Here is a 26,403-nt window from a genome sequence, read left to right as displayed (position 1 = left end):
ACCCCCACCCCCACACACAAGACTTACCAAGTACTAAAATTGGTAATATTGAAAATATTACCATTTGTTGCATAATCGATGATTATTAATTTCCTCTCAACTTTTTAGAAGGCAAGGATTATATTGGGATCATACGGCTTTGAATCACATTACAAAGAAGATTTATGTACACTACTACTCAAACAAATATACATAAAATTTTAATCAGAAACTTACTTTTCTCCAGCTACATGTAACATCATTTTTGTTATTTGATAAATATTCAATTATTCATCTATTTGACATTAATTTCATTGCCAGGGCACTTGTTTTTATGTAAGTTATTCCGATCTTAACTACAGGTAAGCTAGTAATAAATATGTGTTGTTATATCTCTATTCTTATACAGTCTTTTTACTTGTCCTGTAATAATAACATAATATTAATTTATGTATTGTAATTAGTATTAATTTAATTTAATATACTTATTTTAATTCAAACATTATTATTATTATTCCTGAGACACTTGGTTCGGACCCCCTCCTCCCCCGAAACATATTTCTACATACTGATGCGTTCCCTGAGCCTTCCCTAGTTCGTTTCTGTACTCTCTTCTGCATGCATGCTACACTGCAACAGCAGATGAACATCTCACATATTCCAACACACAAAAACTCTTTTCTTGATTTGTCACCATTTTGTACAGGCACTGCACTCATGCTGCCAACTGGTGTGTCACGATGCAAACTTGGTGAGTTTACAATTATCTTCATGTATCATTCATATCTGTATGTGCAATACTTTGGATAATACAGTGTTTTGAAATCGAATGAATCATTTATAGGAGCCGTGTATAGTTTGTCCACAACAAATTCAAAATACTTTTAGTGCATTACTACAAAAATGTTGATTTTTCCAGAAAAATAAATTTTCCTGACTTTTCCAGACTGGTAGACATCCTGGGTAGACATCCTGAATAGTACTAAGAGGCAAAGGCAGAAAAAGTGTTTCTAAAACTAGTTCCTAACTATCTCCAACTTCGGAGGGACCACTTACCTTTATCCTGAAGCTGCCTTCCTTGATGCTGTGCTGCAAAGATGCTTCAAATATCCCACCTCCCGGCTCGGCTTGGACTTTCACCTGGTACAGCTCTTGAGAGACTTCTGTGTGGTCTGTCATATCAGCGATGAAGCCATCCATATCGGCATTCTTCTTGAAATGCAGCAAACCTGAAGACACAGAATACATCATCATCCCACTGCACAATTTCTTCTACATCCCAGCCAATAGGGATACCAGTTTGTATTCAATTAGCTACGAAAGCATTTAAACACTTAAGAGTGCTAATCACGTATATATACGGAGCTCCCGAACTTCTCTAGTGTGCGGATCACGTATATATACGGAGTTGAATTCAAAATTTATTTCAACGGTCATTTGCCGTACATTTACGTAGTTAGCAATCCTGAGTAATGTTTGGACATCATACTTCCTCATACTGCCACTAGATGGTGGGCAAATGCTCATAACGGTTCTGTTCGCGTTGTTGTCTGATAGCGATATGCTTGCTTCCCTTTTCTACAGTGCAGGCGATTAGGGGGAACGAGGGGAGCAGTTACTCCCCAATTTAAGCCACTTTTGTGCCCGCACTATGCTAAATCTTATCTACAAAGGGAAATATACTGTCTTTGCCCCCCCCCCCCCCCCTTCTTTCAGTTTTGGGACACAATCACTGCCACTGAATGTCATATATCTTGTCAACTTTTTATTTTTAGTACATTTCATATCATTTATGATGTAACGTCCAAGGTAGCCATGTGGTTATAATGTAACATATCATATATCAAAATAAAGAGGAAGAATCAAACTTTTCAACAGTGTATGATACATATATTTTACATTTTTAGTTTTTGAGATATGATTTTTTTAAAAGTAGTGAAAATGGTCAGCATTCTTGGGACGGAAAGCGACTTACAGGTCAGCACTCTAAATGTTAAAGAATGTGAAATGTATCATTTACATTAACTGTACTAAAAAAAATGTGAGGCTAAAATGGAATTTGTCATTTGTAAAAGGTAATGTAATGTAATGTAATTATACTAGATATTACAAATGCCAATGTAGGCCTTCCCGATGGCATAGTGGTAATGTCGTTGCCTTGTAATCAAGGGGTCCCCGGATGCGATAACCAGTGGAGACTCATAGTGGCACGAATTCAATTTTGAACTGTAGGTCCAGTCCCAATTAGCATATCTGTGCATAAAAGTGGACTTAAAACTCACACTCAAACAAACGCTAATGTGCCACCCAACTTGGGGATGGATCATAAAATTGCACAGGCAAATAGCAAAAATCATTCTGGTTGAATGTACACAGGAGTTACTTGAGGGTCTGCGGACATGAAGTTTTCTGGATCTCCTATTATTGTTGGGAATATCAAGAGTAATTCTATTAATATCAATAGGAATGGGCAAATATATTTTTTTCTCAAACTACTAGGGAAAATCAAAAAGTAAAACAAACAAAACACATTAGAAAGAAAATGATTATTGTACAAAAATGTATGAACATTTAACTTTTTTTCGACAGTCACCAAGGTATTCCAAGCACTTTTTGAAGCCAGTGACCTGTTTTTCGATTTCTTGTGTGTAAAAATTCCGTCCAATTTCAATTGAGTTGACTTTTGTGCTCATCACAGCACCCAGTGAGAGCACACTTTACTATACACCCGACTGGTCATGAATCAGCATAGACACACTATTGTATGATATGTTCAGTTCACTTGCAATCTGCCTTAACTTTCACGTTGCGGTTGGCAAGGATGATTGCATTAACATGCTCCCTTTTGTCGATAGCGTTCACAGTTGCAGACTGCCCAACACACTGTTCGTCGTTCACGTTCGTTCTTTCCTCTTCGAACATCTGGCACCATTTCCTGATCATGGGGTGTGACATTGCATTCTCACCATACACCTTGACAATTTGGCGATGGATTTCACTCTGATTATGCCTTCGTGTACACAAAAATCAGACGACTGAGCGCAACTCAACGTTGGACACCACGTCAATACGACATGCCATACTGACACGGAGACTACTCTCATATTAAAGCAGCTGCAACATGGCTGCTTTGGGTATGGGGAAATATATTCCGGACAGTGCTGCCACCAAGCATGATTATTTTCTCTCTTTTAGTACAGGAACGTGGCTCGGGTGTAACTTACTTTTTCATTTGCCCACGTACTAATTTACTCATATAAATTTCACCAATAACCAATAATCTTATGATTACCCTCAGCCGAAAAATTTAAGAACCTGATACATACCATACCCAGCCAGAGGCAGGAGACTGCAAAGGATGATGATGATGATACTTACCACTCGAACTTCACTATTTCTCTCAAGTGTATGTTGGTCATGCATTCACAGTGATTACTTACACCCATCTCAGAAAAATAAACCCACCTCTACGCTGTGTCTAGGGAATCTGTGAAGCAGCACTGTGCATAATGGTAGAGAAGGGGAGAAAGTGAGGAGAGCTGGAGCAAAGCTGTAAACGACTTGCAGCAATGTTTATCCTTCCATGCACTCACTTCCCCTCTCACGTATTCATTGGTTAAGTCCTCTCAAGTCACTCCTTGCGCAGAGGACTTGTTTGCATTTGCCCGCTCCAGAGATTCCTCGGACAGAGTGTAGACTAGAAGGGCATGTGCTGGTGTGAACTCCCATTTTGCATGTTACTTGTCATTTCAGTACAAAAACTCCCTACGAGAAGATAAAATTGCCTTTTACCTGGAGTTGGTAACAATTTCCCAGCCCAGATGACTTTGGTCAGCCTCAGCGAATTGCACAAGTCACGGTGTTCCGAGGTGTACCTGTTGATGAAATCAATAAGTGCTTTGGCTGCCTGCTGCACCTTCGCATCCTGAGTATCGACCTTTTCCCACACCAAGCAGGCACACCAGTGCGGCTCTATGAAAGCATCGGCGCAGGTACGTTTGGTAGGAATCTGGAATCCAGGTAAGAACAATTGTCTGAATGTTAGCAACAGTGATTGTCATTGGCTTGAAATATGAACTATGCATTACCTTACTCAGTGTGCCATGCCAATTCCATGGTTTTCCCAGGTATTTTATTTAGAGCATAGCTCACACGCCATCCTAATATAATAAAAGAGTTACTCATTTTGGCAAGATTTCACCAAGTTCAATGGCTTCATCAGGATGATGTTAAAGAACAGGAGCACTTACACACTAAATGCTGCATTGATACAAGTATAAAAATGGGTATTCTTATGAATGTTAAAACATCTTTAGTACTACATGTAAAAGGTAAGAGTTAACCTTTAGAATCCTGGAACCATGTCTGTATTTCTGTTGAGGATGGATGGTGGATATTTCGACCAGCAGCACACAGCAGCAATTAATGTGCCATTTCTTGAAAACTACGCATGATATTTCAGTTCTGTCTTTTTTATCTTTAACATACACATGTGTATGAAGGTATGACACACACACATTACAAAACAATATATCCATTACTACTATTATAAACAAGCAAAGTTTGAAAAAGTCCTTATTTTCTCTGTTACCCAATATTATTATGGGATAGATTTATAAAAGTGGCTATAACTTCTAAACTGATGCATCCTTTTGGAACATTTAAATTCTACAAGCAAGAATGAGTAAAAAGTAACATTTTAAGCAACATTTGTCAATTAAGGATTCAGGGGGGAAGCGGTGGAAAAGGCCCGATTGTCGAAATTTGACCAGACCACATATTAGCACACAGCAGCAATTAATGTGCCAAGTTTCTTGAAAACTATGAATTGTATTTCAGTTCTATCTACTTTGTTCATTAGTGTACCTCTGAAGGCATTATATACTCAACCACTGCATCTTTTTGAAAAATTTAAATTCTAAATGTAAAAATGAGTAAAAAGTTACATTTTAAGTAACATCAGACAATTAAGAATCCAGGGTGGGATCTAAGGGAGAAACGAGGCAAAGCCCCAAAGTTAAAAAAAAAATGTGTAATTATGCAAAATTTCCAAATGCTGTAATTTCAGTTTTTGTTTTTTTTTTCAAAGTTGCAGCACAAGTATTCATATCCTCATAGGGCTGATGCTAGAAGAGAAATTCCAGACATTGTCCCAAAGCTGGCAACACTGCCACTTTATTTAATGTTATATATATATATATATATTACTCAAGAAATATCAGTCTGACTTCAACGAAACTTTGCATGGTTGTAGATATGTAACACCGCCACATACAATTTTTTCATTCATTTCGGTCTACTGGGGGGGGGGGGGGCACAGTTTGCCATTTTTAATAAAAAATCAATTTTCTTTTTCTTCTTCATTTAACGCTAAAAGCTCTGTCTTTAAGAAAGAAATCAAAACAAATTTCATTTTTATGTAGATTTTTCAGCGAAAAATGCAGGCTCAACCAGGACTCGAACCTGGGTCTCTGGCATACTGTGCCATTGCTCTTCCACTGAGCTAACTGAACCGGCATCGCTTCGCCTGATTTTTCGCTGTCTCTGTTTTACTTGTGTAAAATTGCCTCTTCTAGTGCTACCGCAACGGGATCTGTTGCCTTCGAAACACCGTAGACGTAGATATTGCCTGGTTCCTCCCAGCATAGAGATGTAAATTCCATTAAATTAGGCACACACATCTCTTGTGCGTACTCATCTCCTGTGTGTGTCTAATTTAATGAAATTTCATCTCTGTATGACAATTAGTTCTCGAGCTATGATTTTTTATGTACTTTGCGGCAAGTTTCAAAAGCATGTACTTGAAAGAGCACAGGTTTCAACAGGAATACAGGCACGCGAGGGTTCATCAACTAAATGTTAAAACGTGATGTTCCCATGGAGGTATACTTATTTCACTTATGATTTCTTTTCTTTTGGATAGTGCATTAAGATCATGATGTAATTTACATCTCTACATTGCAGGGAAACCAGGCAACGTCAACAGTGTTTCAAAGGTCACAGATTCCACACGGGTAAAACAGCGACATCAAAAGATCAGGCGAAGCCAGGACTGGTTCAGTTGGTAGCAATAGCATGATATGCCAGAGACCCGGGTTCGAGCCCTGGTCAAGCCTGCATTCTTTGTTGAAATTTCTACATATTGGAAAGCAGTGTAGAATATTAATACCATGTACATAGTTTTGACTGCCAAATCAAATACTATATAAACATTTCTTTGACAAACATAATACATACAAAACCAAATTAAAATTAATATTCTTGAAATACGTGCAATAATACAGGGTGTCTAAAAAATCACATACCACAATTCAGCCCACTAAGTGAAAAAAAAATCAATTTTGAAAAAAACATCCAACAGATGATTGCAACAAAGACCACAAAAATAGGTAAAAAGCTTTCCAAACTGCACAGCATCATATTAGGAACGAAAATTAGCAGTAAGTTACTAGAGGAAGGAATTTCAGTCAATTCTTCCTCTTACAACCTGTAGATTAAATTAGAAAAGCTTAATTACCTCCTTAAATAAACTTATGGATCTGTTTCTGATGTCACCCTTCCCAGCTCCATCAAAATGCAAGATGTTTTTCAGGGTTGGGTTGATATCAAATGGAGTAGCCAACCTATGTGCGTTAGTCCTGGAAATAGATACAACAAGCCATAACAATATCTTCAACTGTATTCTGTGCTAGTTAAATTTCATTATTTATAAGCTACCAAAATAACAAATCCAAAACTCTTTTTCATGACATTTCCTTGAGCTTCCTTTCCTTTTTTGAACCTATTTTTCCTCTTTTCTTAACATTTATTTAATTTAATTTGCCCCCTCCCCCCTAGGTATAGTTGGAAATGCCAGTTAAGATGAAAACTGAAGCTGTACTTGAACAAGCGATTTAGACTTGTTTTAATTATTAATGCATGTAAAAATTAATGCTTCAGACTTCATCCTGGATGGGGAATGGCCACATTACTTTATTTAATATTTTTTTACAAATCTTAACCACAACTCAATACAATTTTAGATTTCAAAATATTCAATTTTAACAAATCCCAGTACGGGTATATATCAATGTCAATTAATTCACCACACTGTAAAAAATAGAAAAAATTCTTGACCACAAGCATAATTTCTTGACTTTCTTGACCTACCTGCTGATTTCTTGATTTTTCTTGACATGCTTGACTGGTAGACCCCCAGTTTTACATTAGTACAGCAATAACGTATTTGATTATTTGAAGTCAGCTATATCATGCAGTTATCATCAAACAAAGCTGTTTGATACCATCAAAATATTTTGAAGAAAAATAATACACGTTCAAAAATGCAAAATATCTTATGAATAGGACAAATTAATTGGTACCATATCAGTATATATTTAAATATTGGTATTTTCAATCAGTCCTAATCAATATTTTATGCATATACATATCAGAAATGGTGCTGGTATTATGTGGTTTTCAACACATGGATTTGTTGATAGTAATGATATATATTATTCTGTGTATGTGTGCATATATGATTTATGATCTTGGACCTACACAGTCCATCTTTAATTAACCCTTTCCAGACGGGCCTGAAAATACCGAGTTTTTCCCAAGAGATGGAGGTTTTTTGATGTTCTTCAGAAAATCATAAATATGTTGCTTAAAATAATAAACAAATAAGCCATGGCTCCACAGCCCTCGAAGGGCCTTGGCTTATCTCTCGACTGCCAGCCACCCTTCCACAATCCTACCTAGAGATGTGGAGATTTTCAAACAGTAATGGGGTGACGTGGGGTCAGAATGTCGAACCCCCAGCAGTTATGGGAGATATCCATGACCAGGTTACGCAACTAACTCGTAGCTCCCCAATTGGATTGCAACCGATCCATCCTATACACAGGTTGAAAACGTGGGAGACTGAACCCAGGCAGACTCGAACCATGCAGTCCCGCAGTCGGAGTCCAAAGCACAATGCCTTAGATCGCATCGTCACAGAGGAGAACTAATATGTTGCTTAGGGCCAGTTGCACCATCTCCGCTTAACGTCTCAACCCCCATTTAACACCATTTTGCGGTGGTTCAATGTCTGCCTAAATTACCTGGCACTTAAAGTCCTGTGTAACGTAACAGCCAGGCCTAACGTGTTAAAATTTGGTTTATTTCACTTTGCTTTCCTGACACTAATCATGAATTTGAGGATGAGTGATGTCATACCGAGGCTGGGGTTTGAACCTGGGTCCCCTGATGTCGTAGCGTGCAAAACGTGACATCTAACAGTTGGAATTTGAAAGAGGTGGCTACAACACACTTGCTGAGATTATAGCCTGTTGTTCATTGCCATATAATTTTATAATGAGCAATGGGTTAAGGTAGTCGTTCGTCTGGAAAGGTTTACTAATAAAGAATTTGCCAAAAATGCTGAAAAGCTCACCTGAAATTTGCAATGGCTTCAGGATATTTCTGCTCAAACCATGGAGGAAAAACAAATATGAAGTTTGGAAGACGTTCTTCTTGTTTTCCTTGCTGCGTATCACGTATTGCAGTAAACCTAGAAAAAGTACATATGTTAGATATCAAACTAAACAAAAATCCTTGGAACAACAGCCCCCTGAGGGACAGGGTCTGCCAGCCAAAGAGCTTTTTCATTGGGTGACATGTGAGACTTATCACCGCCATTTTCTTTCTCCAGTTGTCCTCACGATGCTGGGTCAACAATAAAATGGAGATCTCACTGATAATAAAACCTGAGATTGCTTGCACCAAGGGTGAGAGAGAGAACCATTTGGCTATGTGGGAGAACAGGTATCAACCTATCACCTACAGTATGGCCGGAAAAGAACTATAATGAAAGTTACCGACTGTGTACAATGTTGCCAACTTTTGGTATACTTCTTTTCCGGCCATACTGTATTTACCCCACCAATACAACGAAAGTAAAAATCAACAGGCAGAAGAGCATGTTTTATTACAAAATATAAGGGTAATGATTGTGAAAATGATGTACTGTATTTCTGAAGCAAGTGATTTGTACAGTAATACTCTCTCCGCATGATTCCATCAACTCTACTTGCAATACACCAGTGATTTTCAACCCATTTCATCTCATGACCCACAGGTACGGACATTAACTTATTAATGTATATCATCAGTTCTCTATAGATATATTTTCTCATGTTAAAAAAAATAGGATTCAGAATTTTAAAGTAAAGTACAGTTGTTTTGCATGCATTACACCATGAAGTCACATAGGGTAGGCTTCCACACAACCTTCATGTCAGCCATAGCGGACATGGTGTGGTAAGTACTATCTATGCTCCAGCAATTTTTAAGCCAAAAGATAGCCCTGTAATGAATCCCACTTATGCAGAGGCTTTGTATTCTTCATGAAGGACTGCATCACCTTTGTGTTCAAGTACAAGTTTGAATGGTACTTATCGTACAATTTTTCTATCAATTTTTTAGCCTCTCACAGATTGATCTTCAGAAACTTCTAAAGTGCATTGTTTAACATTGATAAAATTCGTGAAAGGTAAAAGCAAGATTAAAATATTTAATATTAAGAAGGAAGTTCTGACAAATACAGCAGACAGTACACCATGTGGGCAAATGACAGGAGTCAGGATTTTCCTTTTTTTATATAATCTAACCTTGCTTTCACCTCTTCCTAAATGTACCAATGTTTAAACTTGCACTTGTGAAGTTCTTCAAGAAGGCCAACATGTGACAGACAGAAAGCCTTGCAAGTACTCAGACTCTTCTATAACTTATTAACTGATTGAATTAGGTCACTTTACATTACTTTTCTGCCACTTTTGGTTAATTACGACAATTTTACAATTGACACACTGGCGTCAAAATTCCAGATTGAAATCATCCACTTAAGGAATCAAACCCACATATCCTGCATAACTGGACCAATCCAGTTTTGCCTTTAAATGCTGTTCTATCACATGAAAAAATGTGGAATTTGCCTACCTATGCCCATGGTCACTCATAACAATCAACAGAGTGTTGTTCAAGTGACCGTCTGATTCCAGACCCTTGACGAAATTAAGCAAGTCCTTGTCTGCTCCACCTATGTTGTTGTAAGAATCGTGCGAGAGCTCCGAATGGAAACTGAATGAGAACTTGGGTTTGTCACGATACACTGTGAAGAATTCTCGAATATAGTTCATCATCACCTGCATAAGAACAAAAAAAAAAAAAAGAACAATTATTCCAAAACATTTGCAACAGCACAAGAATTAACAGTATACTCGTATTCATGACTGACAACAGCTTCGATTATATGATTACTACAGCTGAGTCAATATCAATGCTCATGTATCGGTACTGGCTGATACTTTTCGGGAGTCTCGGTATATTGTATGATCCATGAAAGTGCAGCACAACACTTCTGCAGAGTTCAATTATCCTGTAAATTATGTAAAATGTGCAACTTTATTTAAAATTTTGCACCAACATTGTGCGGCAAAACTGAATTTCATAATTAAATCATGGAAATTTTTACATTACAGTTATCTCCTATTCATACTATGGGAATGAGAAACGCAGTAATAGATAATACAGGTACTCACGTTTTTCACGAAGCTGTTTTAAGTAATTTTCTATTAATTTCGGTAGCCACTGTCACCATCCTTGTTGGAATCCGTTGTGTCGATGCTTGGCGTGTTTTTGATGTTTCTTACTAAATCGCTGTGTGCTGTTGTCGCCTGTATGTCTGCGTATGTGTTATCTGCTGTTCACCATGTGTTAATTGCTGCAGTAAGGGAAGCCAAGTATGATGTGCCTGACCACTATTTATGTTGAGTTCATGGTTGTAGTGCATGATGGCTTCGTGGGAAACGTGAGTACCTGTGTTATCTCCTACATAAATATTCATTTTTTTTAAAGAAAACTCTAGTACACTGATAAAATACTTGTATCATTAGTGCATTAAGTTTACTAAAGTTTTAACTTTTAAGTTCACTTTATGCACAGTAAAGCTAACTGGCACTGGACCTACCATTTACAATGGAATCCAGACCACTATGTGCCTCTGCTGGGTACTGACCCTGGGACCCCTTAATTACAAGGCAGCAATGTTATCACTGTGCCATCTCGGAGAATACCTGTCATAATGATTCCTGATTGAGTGATTATTAAAAAATATACAGTGAAACCCCAATTTTACGTTCCCACATTATACGTTTTCCCACCTAATACGATCATCCAGTCAGGCCCCGGCAAAAGGCCATGTTAAATAATACGTTCACCTCGATCTTATGTTCGCTCTAACTCCCATTTCCCGCTATATACGTTCTCCGAGCCCTGACGATGTTTTAAAATTTTCCAGAAACCTGTTCTGTTGACCATGCGACTTCTCCCTCCCTCCTTTTTCTTGCTTTTCCATTCCCCATGCTCCAGAAGTAAGGTTTTTGTGCTACTGGAGGGAGGGAAGAGGCATGGTATCTGGGAAGGAGGGAGAAGGTGCACAAGTTGCAGTTGTCATACCTCGCTTGAGGCACAGGAAGGGAAAACTGCACTTCTTGCATTCCCCGTGAAGATGAAATGGGCTGATCCTTCTGCCATAGGTTCAGACAAGTGCACTGTTGCCAAACTGACGGTCTCTAAATGATGCCTTCCGTAGAGTTTAGACACAATGTGTGTGACTGAGGTGTCTTTGTTCGCCCATCCCCTCCACAAAAACGCGAGTGGAAAATTGACAATGGGACTCAATCACCATTCGCTTCCTTGCCCACACATTTACAGAATCCTTCCTAGTTGACAGGAATGAAAAAATAGGGGGGGGACTTGTTTGTAAAAACATTTCCTTTCTTCTTGTTGAAAACTGAAAAAAATATGGATTTGCCATACCAGATAACAATGGTACTTTTTTCAATGAAAATTCGTTTAAATTCCTAAGGAAATATGATTGGATCTAGTTCGATTATTTTTAATCTGAAGTTTTTCATGGACGCTATATCATTTGGTTATCAGAATGACGCTGAAAACGCACAAGCTACAGAGATCATTTTTTTTCTATGGGTAGATAGGGTGATATTTTACTCATTGACAGAAAAATATTCATGTCAAATCAATTGTGAGGGGGGAGGGGGGCGAAGTTGGGATAAATGGTGGTAATCACACCATCTCCCACATCCCCCTATATATATATGCATCACGGCATGGTGCAACGTGCATGGGAAACTACTTTCACCTTTTTCTCATTTGCAGGGGGGGAGGTCGTTTGCTTTCTCATGCCCCCTATGGTATCATAACTAGTCTTGTAATTACTGAAAAGTGCCAAGTATTTCTGCCCCGATTTTCTTGCTCGTGTGGAAGTGAGAGCACATTACACAAGACATCTTAACCAATTAACATAATGGCGATAAAGGATCTCCCGTCTCCTTTCCTCTGATGTCTAAAATTATGTTGTTGAGCCCACCTTCCCCCCACAGGAGCTCAAAGTAATTAAAAGATTCAACCGTTTTCTCTTTCTTTAATGCCCGGCGTCACATATCTTGCTCATATGTCCAAAGCATTGACATGACAGAATGGGAGAGAATCTAATCAGTGATCATTCTCCCCCCCCCCCCTTTCTTTCTTTCTGCAACTTGGGCCGGAATGAGCACACTTCTGATAAGACTTGTTCAACTGCATTGGCACCTGTTTGTCTCCCCCTTCCTCCCATTAGAAACCAGTGGGAGGGGTGTCTGCGAGCAGCAGACAGCTGGCAACAGGCGCCAATGTTTTGTCTCTATGCTCCAGAGCTATGACTCATCCACTATGAAGGAAAGAAAAATGGCATTGTCTTGAATCTTGCCTGGAAGGTTGTTTTGCTTTGATGATTAGGAAACGATGAACACGAGCACCAGATTCAAAGCCAGGAGTTAAAAAAAAGACAACCTATTGAAGGAAATGCACATTTTGCTAAGAATAATATAATCGCCGCTTCTTATTATCGGAACCATTCACATGCTGAAAATAAATCACGCAATATGAAACGTTGACGGGAAGACAAAAAGAAAAAAAGGAAACACTTTACGAGGAAACTATTGGTGGAAGAGGTGTTTGCCCTATGCAAGACTTCTAAATCCAATAATAAATCGTCGATTAACATGGATGTAAATAACAATCAGTGGCATATGCCCAAAGGGCAAAGTGAGAACTTACTACTGTAAAATGTATACGTAACCCCCTTCCCCCCTTTCGAAAATCCTGTGTGCGTAACTGATAATTTATTGGGGTCTAAACATGCGCAAGTTTGACAAAGCTTGTTTTGTTCACTTCATACTGTTGGGTTGATCGAGACGATGTCTAAACATGCGTAAGTTTGACAAAGCTTGTTTTGTTCACTTCATGCTGTTGGAATGATCGGGACTGCATACATATGCAGCTCAAAGTGGAATCTGAACCATTCTGCATGTCTTCAGGACATTCTGATTACAGTATATAAAGATGCTTGGTGCCCAGCTATAAATGATCCCCCCCCCCCCACCTCACTTACATGGGACTTCTAAAAATAGCAGCTAATTACCAGTTTACAGAGTAAATGGAGCTCCCACACAATCCAATGCATACACTGAACCTAATAGGCAGCAGTTAGAAGCAGTCATCCACCATCGCTACCCTCGAAAGTGGGTTCCGTTAATCCGTCATTGACTTTCACAGCACATCTTGCTTTTTTACCTTAGAAATTCATTATCGTACTTCTTTCCCGTTGTTAAATAATTCTTGACACAATATACCCCCTAAAAAGCCGATTGTGTAGTCCTTTCTTACTGACACCTGAGTTTCACCCCTCCCTTACGCTTTCCCATTTTTTACGTTTTTTATTTACGGGCCCCTGAAAAATGTAAAATTGGGGTTTGACTGTATTGGGTGTATCAGTGCTGGGGCCATTCGCATCCTTTTCCCTCCTTGGGGGGACAGATCCACAAACTAAGAATTAATTTCAGTAGTTAAAAAAAGAAAAAGATTCTTTCTTACTATTAACAAATACTACACAGAAGAAAGAACACCTATCAAGAACAAATCAGAACACTTTGATTGCTTAAAAAAGATGAGGCTGTAAAATGGCACTAAGCACACAAGTGGACGACAAACAACTCCACAGAGGATGAAAGTGTCACAGTTTGCTCTAAGTTCACTTTATAGTCAGACAGGTTAATCTGGACTGGAGACAAAATGAGATCCAAACCACTGTGCAGTGTACCTCCAGCAGGAATCAAGCCTGGGACTCCTTGATTACAGATGACAGCAATACTAAAACACCACCATAAAGGTTCACAGTTTCGTTAGGATGTAACATGTAAAGAAGTTGAGTATGGAGTTCCTTCACTCCTAAGAGATTTCCAGCCAGCAGATACCTTGATCTTTGGATATGCCTAAGTTCCTTGATTGTTAACAGCTTTAAAAAAATTACAATATGCTCAAACAGGTAGTGTACCTTATGCCTAGGAACAGAACCCATGCAGAACTTTTCCTGTGCTCTATACTCAGGTTCAGCTGCAAGATAGTAGGGTCTCATGTAGTGATCTGTTGGAGGTTCATCAAAGCCCTTCAGTCGATACGTGAAGGTTCCAATGGACGAGGAATCTTCTGTGTAAGCTGCAAAGTAGACATTTATCATTAATCGTAATTGAACAAACTGAATTAAGAATGGAACATATTAATTGGTACTATATCAGCATTGGTCAATATGGTTATATTGGTGCATCGGCAAATTTACAAACCCAATATATCTATAAATAACCTTACTTTAGTATAAACTTCTGTCATTTTTATTTTAATGAATACAAACATATATTTTATTTACCTTTGTTTTGTGAAGTAAGTGTCCAAATACACAGTGTATTTTTCAAATCAAAACCAGTTGCAGTCCTCTGGTTACATTAATTAAAGATAGTAATGTATCATTCAAGTTATTCAATAAACATTTGCAAGTTAATATCAGGTAGGTCGAATGTTGGTGGTACTGTTTTCATAAGTATCAACGAAAATTTAATAACAGGCCATCAGTACCATAAATCAAAATTAAAAACCAAGTTACAAACTTGGAAGTGTTAATTACAAAATGTTAATTTGTACAAGAGTCAAATGATTACTTTAATTTGTTTTAGTTTCTTATCTAGTAGATTTCTGTATGTAGGGTTGCACAGACCTATTAATTATCTACATATATTTTCCACTTCGAATTAGTGCTTGTACACCTTAAGAAGAACAAGTCTTTGAGGTTCACATGCAGACACACTGTAAACTGAGGCCATTGTCGAACTGTCTCCTCCATTGGTAAACTTGCTGGTGTGGTAAGCATGCACAAAGATAATGAATTTTCATTTGCCAAGAAATTTATGTAAGTTTTAGGCTGAAAGAGGGCAAGAAACCACTCCTTTTCACTGGTGCAAGCGTGTATAGGAGGTGCCATCTTTAAAATAACAAAAATGGCGTTTCAAGCTCACTTGATTAGTGTTGCAGCCTTGAGGTCGTTTTGTAAATAACAGTTGATACCTCATGTAACTTTGAGCTGTATACATTCTGCCCTACAATTTTTTATTGGACTTTTAAGGTTTTAATTTTACTTGTACTACAAAAGTTTTGAAATTCCAAATGTAGTATTCACAATAATTATACTTCATAATGATAATAATAATAGATTATTCATAATAATTGCTACGGATGGGAGACTGGCTAATTAACACTCCATTACCACTGGTAAAATGGAATATTGACATATCAGTTGCAAAAAATTATGATCACTCGTATGTAATTATCATTTCTGCATAACTGGTGTCTATTGTTTGAGCCGGCCCCCATGGTCAAGTGGTTAACATATCGTGCTAAGATGCCAGGGGTCCCGGGTTCGAATCCCGGCCTGGGCATGGATGTTTGTAAGTGTCCATTCATCAATTTCATCATGTCATCCCTCATTCCCATCTTTGCAAATTAGCCTGAAGTGGCACAAAAAGCAAAGTAAAATAAAGCAAATCAATCAATCAATCAAAATCTACTGTTTGATCAATTTTGGTGGCCACTGCAACAATCCACTTGTGGATGAGCCTGAACAAATAACTAAACAATGGAAATCAGCTTTGTGGTAATAGAGTGGTTAACAGTGTGTGCTATGATGTCAGGAGACCCACGTTCGAATTCTGGTCTGGGTATGGGTGTTATTTGCGAGTGTCTCTTCATCAATTTATTCATATCATCACTCATCCTCATCTTGGCGATTAGTCGAAAATGGCAAAAATGCGACCTAAAATAAACCAAATCGGTCAGTTATTTGTGATAACAGTATGTACACCTTCAGAGTATTTCCACATGAATAACTACATTTTGCATTCACCAAAAGATGAATCATAATGTATCCATATTTGTATTTGCGCTCTTCTTATTTTGCATTGCTTTTCTGTCTCTTGAGACTAACTGCAATGACGATGCATGATAATTAAATGAAATCGATGAAGGGACATTCAGAAGGAACCACCCATGCGCAGATCAGGACTGAGATTGTGAGTGAACCAAGGTGGCAAAAGAAAAATAATTCACACCTGTTTCATTGGAGTTAAAAAGTGCTTGATTACGGTGGCTGAAAGGAAAGCTCTCAAATACACTCCTTTCATCTGATTGCTAGTGTCATTCTGCACTGGTGATAAATGTGATGTTAGTGCACTACACTCTTCATGCACTTTTCTACAAGATATTTTTGAGAGCTAGTAGAAAATTAGTAGAGTTTTAGAGTTACTGATACAGTACAGTGCCATACTGTACTTTCTCTATGCAACAAGTCAGGCTGGGGATGGTTGAAAAAAACATCAGGGGAATGATTTCTACTTACATGTGTACACGTCTCCATAATAATCAATAATTTCTACAAGGAGCATGGACAATCCCTGCGAAAGACAATTTGTTAGAAGTGCAATTTTTCCAGAAGGGCGTAAACAAGGACTGGTCATAAGAGAAGGGTATGTCTCTCAACATTTGAGATGAGTTGCAGTACTTTTCATTTGGATAAGCACGTGAGAGCTTGATATTTAATGTACAGCATTAATAACAGTAAAAAGTGGAGCTGTGCATTTTCATGGTTAATACTTTATTTTCTCTACATTTCAACATGTACATGTGTCTTTCAATATAAGAATGAAAAAAAAATTAGTCACATTTAAAAATAATGAGCCAATCTAATTGCAATAGGGACAGTTCCTGCTTTAACGGGGCTTGTAGAGTTATAGGCTTTTTGTCCAACTACAAAATGGGCCTCTGCTATTGAAAAATTACTTTGAATATGAAAAGGGTTTCACAGAGGAAAAAAATATTGAAGTGTGGTAGAAATAAAAGTAATGTATCTAACCACCTGACATAACTTGGACTTAAAGTTACAAAAATAAATTGTATGTAGGGGGGAGGTCATTGTTGGGTCTGTTCCTTCACATACTCACATATATAAATCCAGGCCTGAATAGGGGTTATAACAACAGTTGTATTAATGATTTAACTTTGATTTAATTTTCTGCCTTCATGGCATGGTGCTACATGCACGGGGAACTTTACCTTTTGCCTTACTTAATTTTAACAAATTATGAAATTCATGAAGATTACTGATATGGTAAATTATGAAGACACAGAAAGAGAAGGGTTTTTAATCGTCTCTGATGTTGTAGTACTTTTATCGATAGTTTAACAGAAATTTTAAAGGCAAGAGCATTTAAATTTGCCAGTCCTGTTACTAAATACAAATTTCTTCTAATTCTGACTTGTTGCTGAAGGTTATTCGAAAGTGCAATTCATTGAGACAAGAGAACAAGCTTTATTCTAATGTACAGAAATGTTTTCATATGTTAGCATGTTAAGCTGCTAGTTGTTTAAATGCAGACATCATATACTTATTAATCAGTATTCTATCAGTATGGAGACATATTGGTATAATTACCAATTTGATGTTTCTAGAAATTGCCTTGGTGCAAAATTCTGCAACTTTGTTGTAATTTTTATGAGCACAATGGTGTATGTAATTCATATATCCTGCTTTTGAAAAGTAAATGCAGTATCTTTTCATGGCAAATCTCTTTCAGTCACTTGGGATAAACATAGAGGCATGGATATTTCATTTTTGATGGAAACACGAAATGTGATATAACACGCTGTAATCTACATTTTTCCTGTTTTTGAAAGGTGTGAGGTTTTGTCTCAAAATGATGCGAAATGAATTGCAAAATGTGAAATAAACACAAAATTTAGAGTTTACTTACTAATGTGGTCCTGAATTATCCTGCCAGTTATGTAATTCACAGAATATTAATTAATTTTGCTGTAAATATTTGAGAAGTAAAAATTCCTTACGCAGGAATTTAATACGAGTACTCTGTTAACTAAATACATATGATATTAAAAAGGGAAATGTTTATTTTGTGTAATAAGTGTAGTTTTCAAAACAAATTTAGGGTTTTCTTTACCATTTCAACAACAAAATCCAAATTTATATACAGCTTTTGATTCCAAAATGTGCCCAGTTTTTGTACTGAAATCTAAATCTTTTATTCACTACAAATATGAGACTCTAGCATATACATTAATAAAGGAGGTGAATGCATTCTTCAGACTTTTCATGGTACATTTGAAACTTTCACATCATATCAGGAGAATATCAGTTGTCTACATCAGTAAGTTTAATATTAGTACTTTACTGGTATCAGCAAAAATAAATAATAATTAAATAAATAATAATCGTATTGATCCTTCTCTTAGGAATTTTCGGGGCTGCTGTGTAGCCAAATGGTTAGTGAACTTGCTTTCGATGCATGCAGTTTGATATCCAGTAGTGTCGCTACAATTTCAGTGTTGAGGCACGATTGTGAGGACAATTCGGTAACTACTGGAAAAAGAAGTAGTGGGACCCGTTCTCAAAAACCAAGCATCACCGAACAAAAAAATAGATTGGCAGACCTTAGCTCTCAGAGGCTACTTGTGCTGTGAGTTTAGTTTAGTCTGATGAATATTCCAAGCAAAAAATAAAAAATGGCACACAGACACACACATATATTTCTACATATTAGAGGCTATGATACATTAGCATCATTTCGAAAGTATAATGTGATTCAAGAAACAATGGTGCAGACTGCAAGGCTTCTGACCATGATATACATGATTTAATCTAGTACATAATGAATCAAATGTAACTGTAGTGTTCAAAATGGCTTCTCAGTACTACAAAAACAATGGAAACAACAACTGGAAAAGCTGGTGCCAAAGTACAATTATGACCAATCAGCATTGGGCATACATGCCCACACACAAATAACCACAGACCAACCTAAGTACAAGGGCCATCTGGTTAGCACCGGAGAAAGCTTGTGAGAGCTATTTTCCCAGAGACCTATACCCCCCACCCCCAATTAGAATCATGGGTCATGTTTACCAACCAGTTGTCACTCATGGGAGGGGTAGAAATGCTTTATTTATAAAGAACCAACCATTGTTAGGCTGACAGTAGCCATCTTGAATAACAAAAACCATGTGCTCCAACTCACATGTTTATCAAATCTTTTATCCTTTATTGAAAATCAGAGATAACACTCACCCATAGGTAAAATAATGCCTAATTTACTAAAAGTAAACTCATTTGCAATTATCTGGCATAATTAAGCCAGAAAAGGTGAAAAAACACTTTTGTTTACACTTTTTAAGCAATTGATAACTCTGCCATCTGGTGGGAGAAAGTGGCACTTCTCCTACAGACAAGGAAAGATCTCAAAGGACTCCAGCTGGCCAATGAGAAGCCTTCAAGGCTGTGACGTCACAGAGGAGACTTTCAGATGGCCTATTGTGTTCTGAGCTTGCTATTCAAGCTCACTTGTATTACAGACCCACCTGGAAGCAGTTCACCTGGAAGTTGCTGGTAAAATCCAGTGTGTGAGTGGACACCTGTGCCAGCAACAAAGGAGACATAAAGGGAACAGGGATCTAAGGTCCTGTTACAGTAAACACAGGCCTAAGTGTGTGTGACCAAGTGGGATATTGTGTCCACAACTGCATTTAAGGATCCCAGTGAAAATTCAGCAAAATAGCGAGTTTTGTGTCCCTCATCCCATGTGGAAATCCAGACCACATGGTCGGCAGAACTGACGCCATAGCAGCATCCATAGGATATCAGAGAATATCCAAGTTGTTCTTAGCCATCCATGCAAGAAAAGCCAGGAAAACTCATTTATCATTCCCCCAAAGCCTTTGTTACACCAAGGAAGCACATAATATCCAATTTTTAGTGTGGTGTACCCCAAAATTGTCCATGTGTCGGGATGTGGCGATAAAGAGTGAAATAGTGTGTGTACGGCCCCAGGTATGATTGATGTAGTGTGAAAACGGCTGATATGTAAGTACAAAATCTTTTGTATATCTTTTTTGTGTTATGTACAGTGAAGTGTTCATGTTTGGTGGTAGCTATGCCACAAGCGGTGTTCTTTTCAATGAATAAATATGTCATTCAAAGGTGTCTGACCTTCTATCATTTTAGTGAATCATAAGCCTACCAAGCCCTCCCCTAGTTACTGATTATTAAAGTTAGGCTAAAGTTCGTCTGTTGCTTAACAGATATCTCGGGGGATATCTGTTACTATACGGAACACCACACGTGGAATAGGGTCTGCGTGTGGCCGCGTAAAGCGTGGTTCTCTTTTGTTTTTGCTGTTTTTGATATATTATATATTTAAAGTTAACCTTTAAAACCAACTTTAAATCAATACGTAATATAGAAACACCCAAAACCATCCCCTCTTACAATAAGTGCCTGAATTTGTGTCATGACTATGTGGAAGTAATGTTTGTATGTAGGAAACTTTTCAAAAATAAATCCTTCTCTCTATTTTTTCTTCTTTATCAGTCAACCAGAAGTCTATTTCTGAATAGCCCTTGTATAGTGTTAATTAATTCATCCTCTTAGAAAACAGTCAATCACATTAATGAATAGAAAATATACATCTTATTGTAATTAATAATATATCCAATGCTGTCTAGATGAAAATTTGCTTCTTACCTGTTACGTATCCATTTTTCCTAAAGTCTTTCCACACAAATGGGTATATATTGACGTAACTAGCTTTATCACCCATTCGTTTCCTTGTTTCAGGCAGCTCCAGTTCTGTTCTGCCTGTGAAATGCAAGTAAACATGAAACAATGAACATGAAATACAGTAATATATGTGACATGTTCAAACTCTGTGATGCAACAACCTTTTCAGGTCAAATTCTGGCAGAGCTTCTATGTTCACTTCTCCTTGTATTACTAATTCCCCTCATGCATTCATATTCAATGCAGATAAGAATTATGGATGTTTTTTTCTGTGAGAATTTCATTTTCTTGTTCTTTGTGAAACTTCAGTCTTGTCCCACTTAACAAAAACATGGAAGCAGCACAATAAAATGGAAAATACTTCTTCCAAGCTTCAGACTCCTTCAGAGGAAACATAACTAAAGATTCACACTAGTTTCATATTCTGCTTTATTGGTCAGTTCCAAGATATTTAAGGAAAGAAACACAATGTTATCTGCACATGGCACTTAACTGGAACACCACCACAAAGAGATAGGAAAAGTGCTTGCTAAGGATGCCTACAGGTGGCTATGTAATGCTGAAGTAGATTAGAGCCATGATGAGCATGCTGTTGCCTTGTACTTAAGGGGTTTCACATTCGATCCCTGATGGAGGCACATTGCACAGTGGTGTGGATCCCTCTTTAAATGGTAAGTACAATGACAAATGCGTTAAAATCTCTGAACATCTTATTTGACAAGGTGTTTCCTGTAAGAATTCAGTTCTTGTTTTCAGTGTTTCCAGAGAAGACAATGGTGAAGACGTCGATGACCTGACCAACATGACAACGATGAGAGCAACGAACTCTTTGATTCAGATATGTCTTTTGTGGTGTGATACCTACAGGTGTGCATTACAATAGTGACAATGTGATTTAGTTTGTGAACCGAACGAGACACGTGAAAACAATAGCCTGCATGATGAGATGGAAAATATTACAGAATGTTTTCATACCTTACATACAAAACACATTTGCCAAATTCCATTCTGTCAGAAGTCAATTAATTCCATTCTCATGCAAAATATTGAAATTATCCACAGTGCTTCCAATTTTGCACCCTTATCTATCGTGTCAATGATCTGCAGAAAACTTAACATGTTGTCATTGATATTGCTAGTGTTATAAGATATATATATATATATATATAAATCAAATAAGGTAAAAGGAAACACTCACCGGACAGTAGAAAAATTCAAAATTTTCGCTAATTTATAGCATCATCGGTGTGAGAAGAAACAGAAGACGGAACCGGAAGTTGGGGTCCTGCAGAGTTGCCAGGTCCCCATTGAAGAAGAAGCTTTGCGTAGAACGAAAAAAACACTGTTTCGTCACCAGGCTCGTCGTAAACTGTGGGTGTGTAGGATGAGTTGGGAGGGTGGGTGAGGGTTGGGCATTACTGGGTGGCCTTGTTCAGGCCAGGTGGAGTGGTTGCACTCATGGCCGATATATAGGCCCTCTCCCATCTTTTGCGAACAGAGGTGGTCCACAACACTCCTTCACCACACATCCAACACCCCCCTGCCCATAAATGCAACCGACCCAGGTTCTCCATGCTCCAACCCCTCCTCTGGCTCCGCTTCATCGACGACATCTTCATGCTCTGGACACATGGAGAACCATCCTTGTCAGCCTTCCTGGACCAACTTAACCACTTCCGTTCCCTAAAATTCACCTGGACACACTCCGCCAACCAGATCACCTTCCTGGATGTGGACGTGCACATCGAGGGAGGACACCTGACTACCTCCATCCACATAAAACCCACCAACCACATGCAATACCTACACTTCTCCAGCTTCCACCCGTTCCACACCAAAAAAGCAATTCCATTCTCTCTGGCCCTCACTTCACCCACCTCCCGCCAGAATTATAACCTCCGCCTACACCAGGCCCTGGTTAACCTTGGATATCCCTCCATCCTGGTCATCAAGCAAATATCACGAGCTGCCTCACATACCACTACCACCAAGAAACCTGCTGCCACCAACCCACCTGCACTCATCACCCAATATCATCCCCACCTCAACAAAATCAGGCACACACTGCACTCTCTTCTCCCAATCCTCCACAGTGATCCCGAAACCAAAAACATATTTCCCGACAAACCCAGGGTGGTTTTCAAACGCCCCCCTAACCTCCAAAACATCCTGGTCCACAACACTCCTTCACCACACATCCAACACCCCCCTGCCCATAAATGCAACCGACCCAGGTGCAAGACCTGCCCCATCCTCATCACTTCTCACACCCTCCAGGTGCACACGGCCACTGGCAAATTTACCCTCCATCCCAAAGGGACCTGCCATGCCTCAAACCTTATCTACATCCTCACCTGCAACATCTGTGGTGATTTTTACCTGGGGGAAACATCAACGGCCCTCAACCTCCGCATCAATAACCACCGCTCCTCCACCCACAACCTGGACTTCACTGTCGCCGTCCACACCAACCACCACAACATCAGTTTCAACGACTGCTTCCGGGTAGCGATCATCCACCTCCTACCCCAACCAGCCAACACCTCTGTTCGCAAAAGATGGGAGAGGGCCTATATATCGGCCATGAGTGCAACCACTCCACCTGGCCTGAACAAGACCACCCAGTAATGCCCAACCCTCACCCACCCTCCCGCCCTCCCTCCCAACTCATCCTACACACTCACAGTTTACGACGAGCCTGGTGACGAAACAGTGTTTTTTTCGTTCTGCGCACCGCTTCTTCTTCAATGGGGACCTGGCAACTCTGCAGGACCCCAACTTCCGGTTCCGTCTTCTGTTTCTTCTCACACCGATGATGCTATAAATTAGCGAAAATTTTGAATTTTCCTACTGTCCGGTGAGTGTTTCCTTTTACCTTATTTGATTTTTACTTAGCCCTTTTGGCCCTCCTTGCTTTTATCAATTATATATATATATATATATATATATATATATACACAAATAATGAAGGAGACAGTAAACACTTACCACACGAATAGAAATAATTCAATTTTTCGCGATCCGAGTCGCATTTTCAAGAAGGTAGATAAAAGATCGACGACACTGTGAGTAGAGGCACAGAATACTGACCGTAGCGTCTCTACGGTCAGTGTTGCCAGAAACAGTTGAAAGGAAACACGAAATACTTTAGCCAGTGTTTACTGTAAGGTGGGTGGGTAGTTTCGGGGAGGAGAGGAAAGAGTTACTGGTTGGCTAGGTTGAGTCCGGGGGGTATAGTGGCGTGCATGCCTGCTATATAGGCCCTTTCCCATCGCCTGCGGAAAGATGTGTCAGAGTGGGGGGGGGTAAAAGGTGGATGACGGCAACACGGAAGCAGTTATTGAAGGTGGTGTTATGGCTGTTGGTGTGGATGGCAACTGTGAATTCGGAGTTTTGGGTGGAGGAACGGTGATTATTTATCCTTAGATTCAAGGGGGTGGAGGTTTCGCCTAGGTAGAAGTTGCCGCACATTTGATGGCCTCCGTGCCACGGAATCATTCCTTAACAGCCGACCCAAACCCCACAATCCCAGCACTCACTTCCTGATACAACTAGCCAACCTTGTACTTACCTGCAACAACTTCTGCTTCGGTGACCAACATTACCTGCAGATATGTGGCACAGCTATGGGTACCCGCATGGCCCCCTCTTATGCCAACCTGTTCATGGGCAGGCTGGAACAGGAATTCCTTGACTCCCAGCAACTGAAACCACTCCTCTGGCTAAGATTCATTGATGACATTTTTCTCCTCTGGCGACACATGGCGAACCCTCCCTCACAACATTCCTAAACCGACTAAATGAGTTCACCACCCTCAAATTCACCTGGTTCCACTCCAAAGACCAAGTGACCTTCCTCGATGTGGACATCCACATTGCGGGAGACCACTTGGAAACATCCATACATATCAAACCAACCAACCACCTCCAGTATCTCCACTACTCCAGCTCACACCCCTACCACACCAAAAAAGCCATCCCATTTTCCCTTGCCCTCAGAGGCCAGCGCCTCAACTCATCCCCCTCATCCCACCAAAACTACAACCTACGCCTGCACCAAGCCCTAACCAACCGTGGCTACCCCTCCACCCTCATCAACAAACAAATCACTAGAGCTAACTCCCACAACCGCACCAAACAACCCAAAACCAACCCTCCAACTCTGATCACCCAATACCACCCTCACATTACGAAAATCAGACATACCCTCCACTCCCTCCTCCCCATCCTGCACAGTGATCCCGAGACCAGAGACATCTTTCGGGGAAAACCTAGGGTCGTCTTCCGTCGCCCCCCCAACCTCCAAAACATCTTGGTCCGAAACACCCCCACCCCTTCCGCACCCCTTCCCCCAGCCCACAGGTGCAACAAACCCAGATGCCCCATACTCATCACCTCCCCCACCCTCCTGATCCCTACAGCGGCAGGTGAGTTCACCCTTCACCCTAAGGGCACCTGCCACTCATCCAATCTAATTTACACCCTCATCTGTCAAATCTGCGGCAACTTCTACCTAGGCGAAACCTCCACCCCCTTGAATCTAAGGATAAATAATCACCGTTCCTCCACCCAAAACTCCGATTTCACAGTTGCCATCCACACCAACAGCCATAACACCACCTCAATAACTGCTTCCGTGTTGCCATCATCCACCTTTTACCCCCCCACTCTGACACATCTTTCCGCAGGCGATGGGAAAGGGCCTATATAGCAGGCATGCACGCCACTATACCCCCCGGACTCAACCTAGCCAACCAGTAACTCTTTCCTCTCCTCCCCGAAACTACCCACCCACCTTACAGTAAACTCTGGCTAAAGTATTTCGTGTTTCCTTTCAACTGTTTCTGGCAACACTGACCGTAGAGACGCTATGGTCAGTATTCTGTGCCTCTACTCACAGTGTCGTCGATCTTTTATCTACCTTCTTGAAAATGCGACTCGGATCGCGAAATATTGAATTATTTCTATTCGTGTGGTAAGTGTTTACTGTCTCCTTCATTATTTGTATTTATCCGCCCTTCTGGCACCATTTCTAACCCTATTCCTGTGTGTGTGTGTGTATATATATATATATATATATATATATATATCAAACACCAAGCTATTGTCAATTAGTTCTTTATTTAGTGAAAACTTGAATTTATCTGCCATTTTTCAATATGGCGTACTTAGTGGCAGGGTTATCGTCGGGGACTTTTGATATGCTATTATTAATGTTATAAGGAAGCTACGTACAAAATTTCAGCTTGTTATGAATTATAGTTCCCTTATTTCGTGAAAACTTTCATTGTCCGCCATTTTTCAATATGGCGGACTTAGCATACAGGTGATCGCCAGGGACTTTTGGTATGTTGTTACAAATGATACTAACATGGTATATACCAAATTTCAGC

The 26,403-nt window shown here is 39.4% G+C and overlaps 1 protein-coding gene across 4 annotated transcripts in view; it reads right to left on the bottom strand.

Moving 5' to 3' along the window:
* The window catches only part of LOC145994020 (uncharacterized), a 92,559-nt gene that overhangs the window by 19,196 nt on the left and 46,960 nt on the right, over positions 1–26,403 (bottom strand). For all 4 annotated transcript variants that reach the window (XR_014442311.1, XR_014442313.1, XR_014442312.1 and 1 more), the window contains 7 exons: positions 20,975–21,088; positions 14,396–14,556; positions 9,940–10,145; positions 8,396–8,512; positions 6,497–6,617; positions 3,772–3,988; positions 1,036–1,208 (listed from right to left, as the gene is read on the bottom strand). Coding sequence is in view for 1 of the 4 variants with exons in the window: in XM_083130097.1 (XP_082986223.1) it covers positions 1,036–1,208; positions 3,772–3,988; positions 6,497–6,617; positions 8,396–8,512; positions 9,940–10,145; positions 14,396–14,556; positions 20,975–21,088 (1,109 nt within the window). In the remaining 3 variants the exon portion in view is untranslated. The remainder of the gene's footprint in view (positions 1–1,035; positions 1,209–3,771; positions 3,989–6,496; positions 6,618–8,395; positions 8,513–9,939; positions 10,146–14,395; positions 14,557–20,974; positions 21,089–26,403) is intronic.

The sequence above is a fragment of the Lepisma saccharinum genome, chromosome 10 (genome assembly GCF_977018435.1).
Source record: "Lepisma saccharinum chromosome 10, izLepSacc3.1, whole genome shotgun sequence".
Lineage (NCBI taxonomy): Eukaryota > Metazoa > Arthropoda > Insecta > Zygentoma > Lepismatidae > Lepisma > Lepisma saccharinum.
Note: the sequence above shows the minus strand (reverse complement) of the source record. Positions and strands in the feature narration are given on the sequence as shown.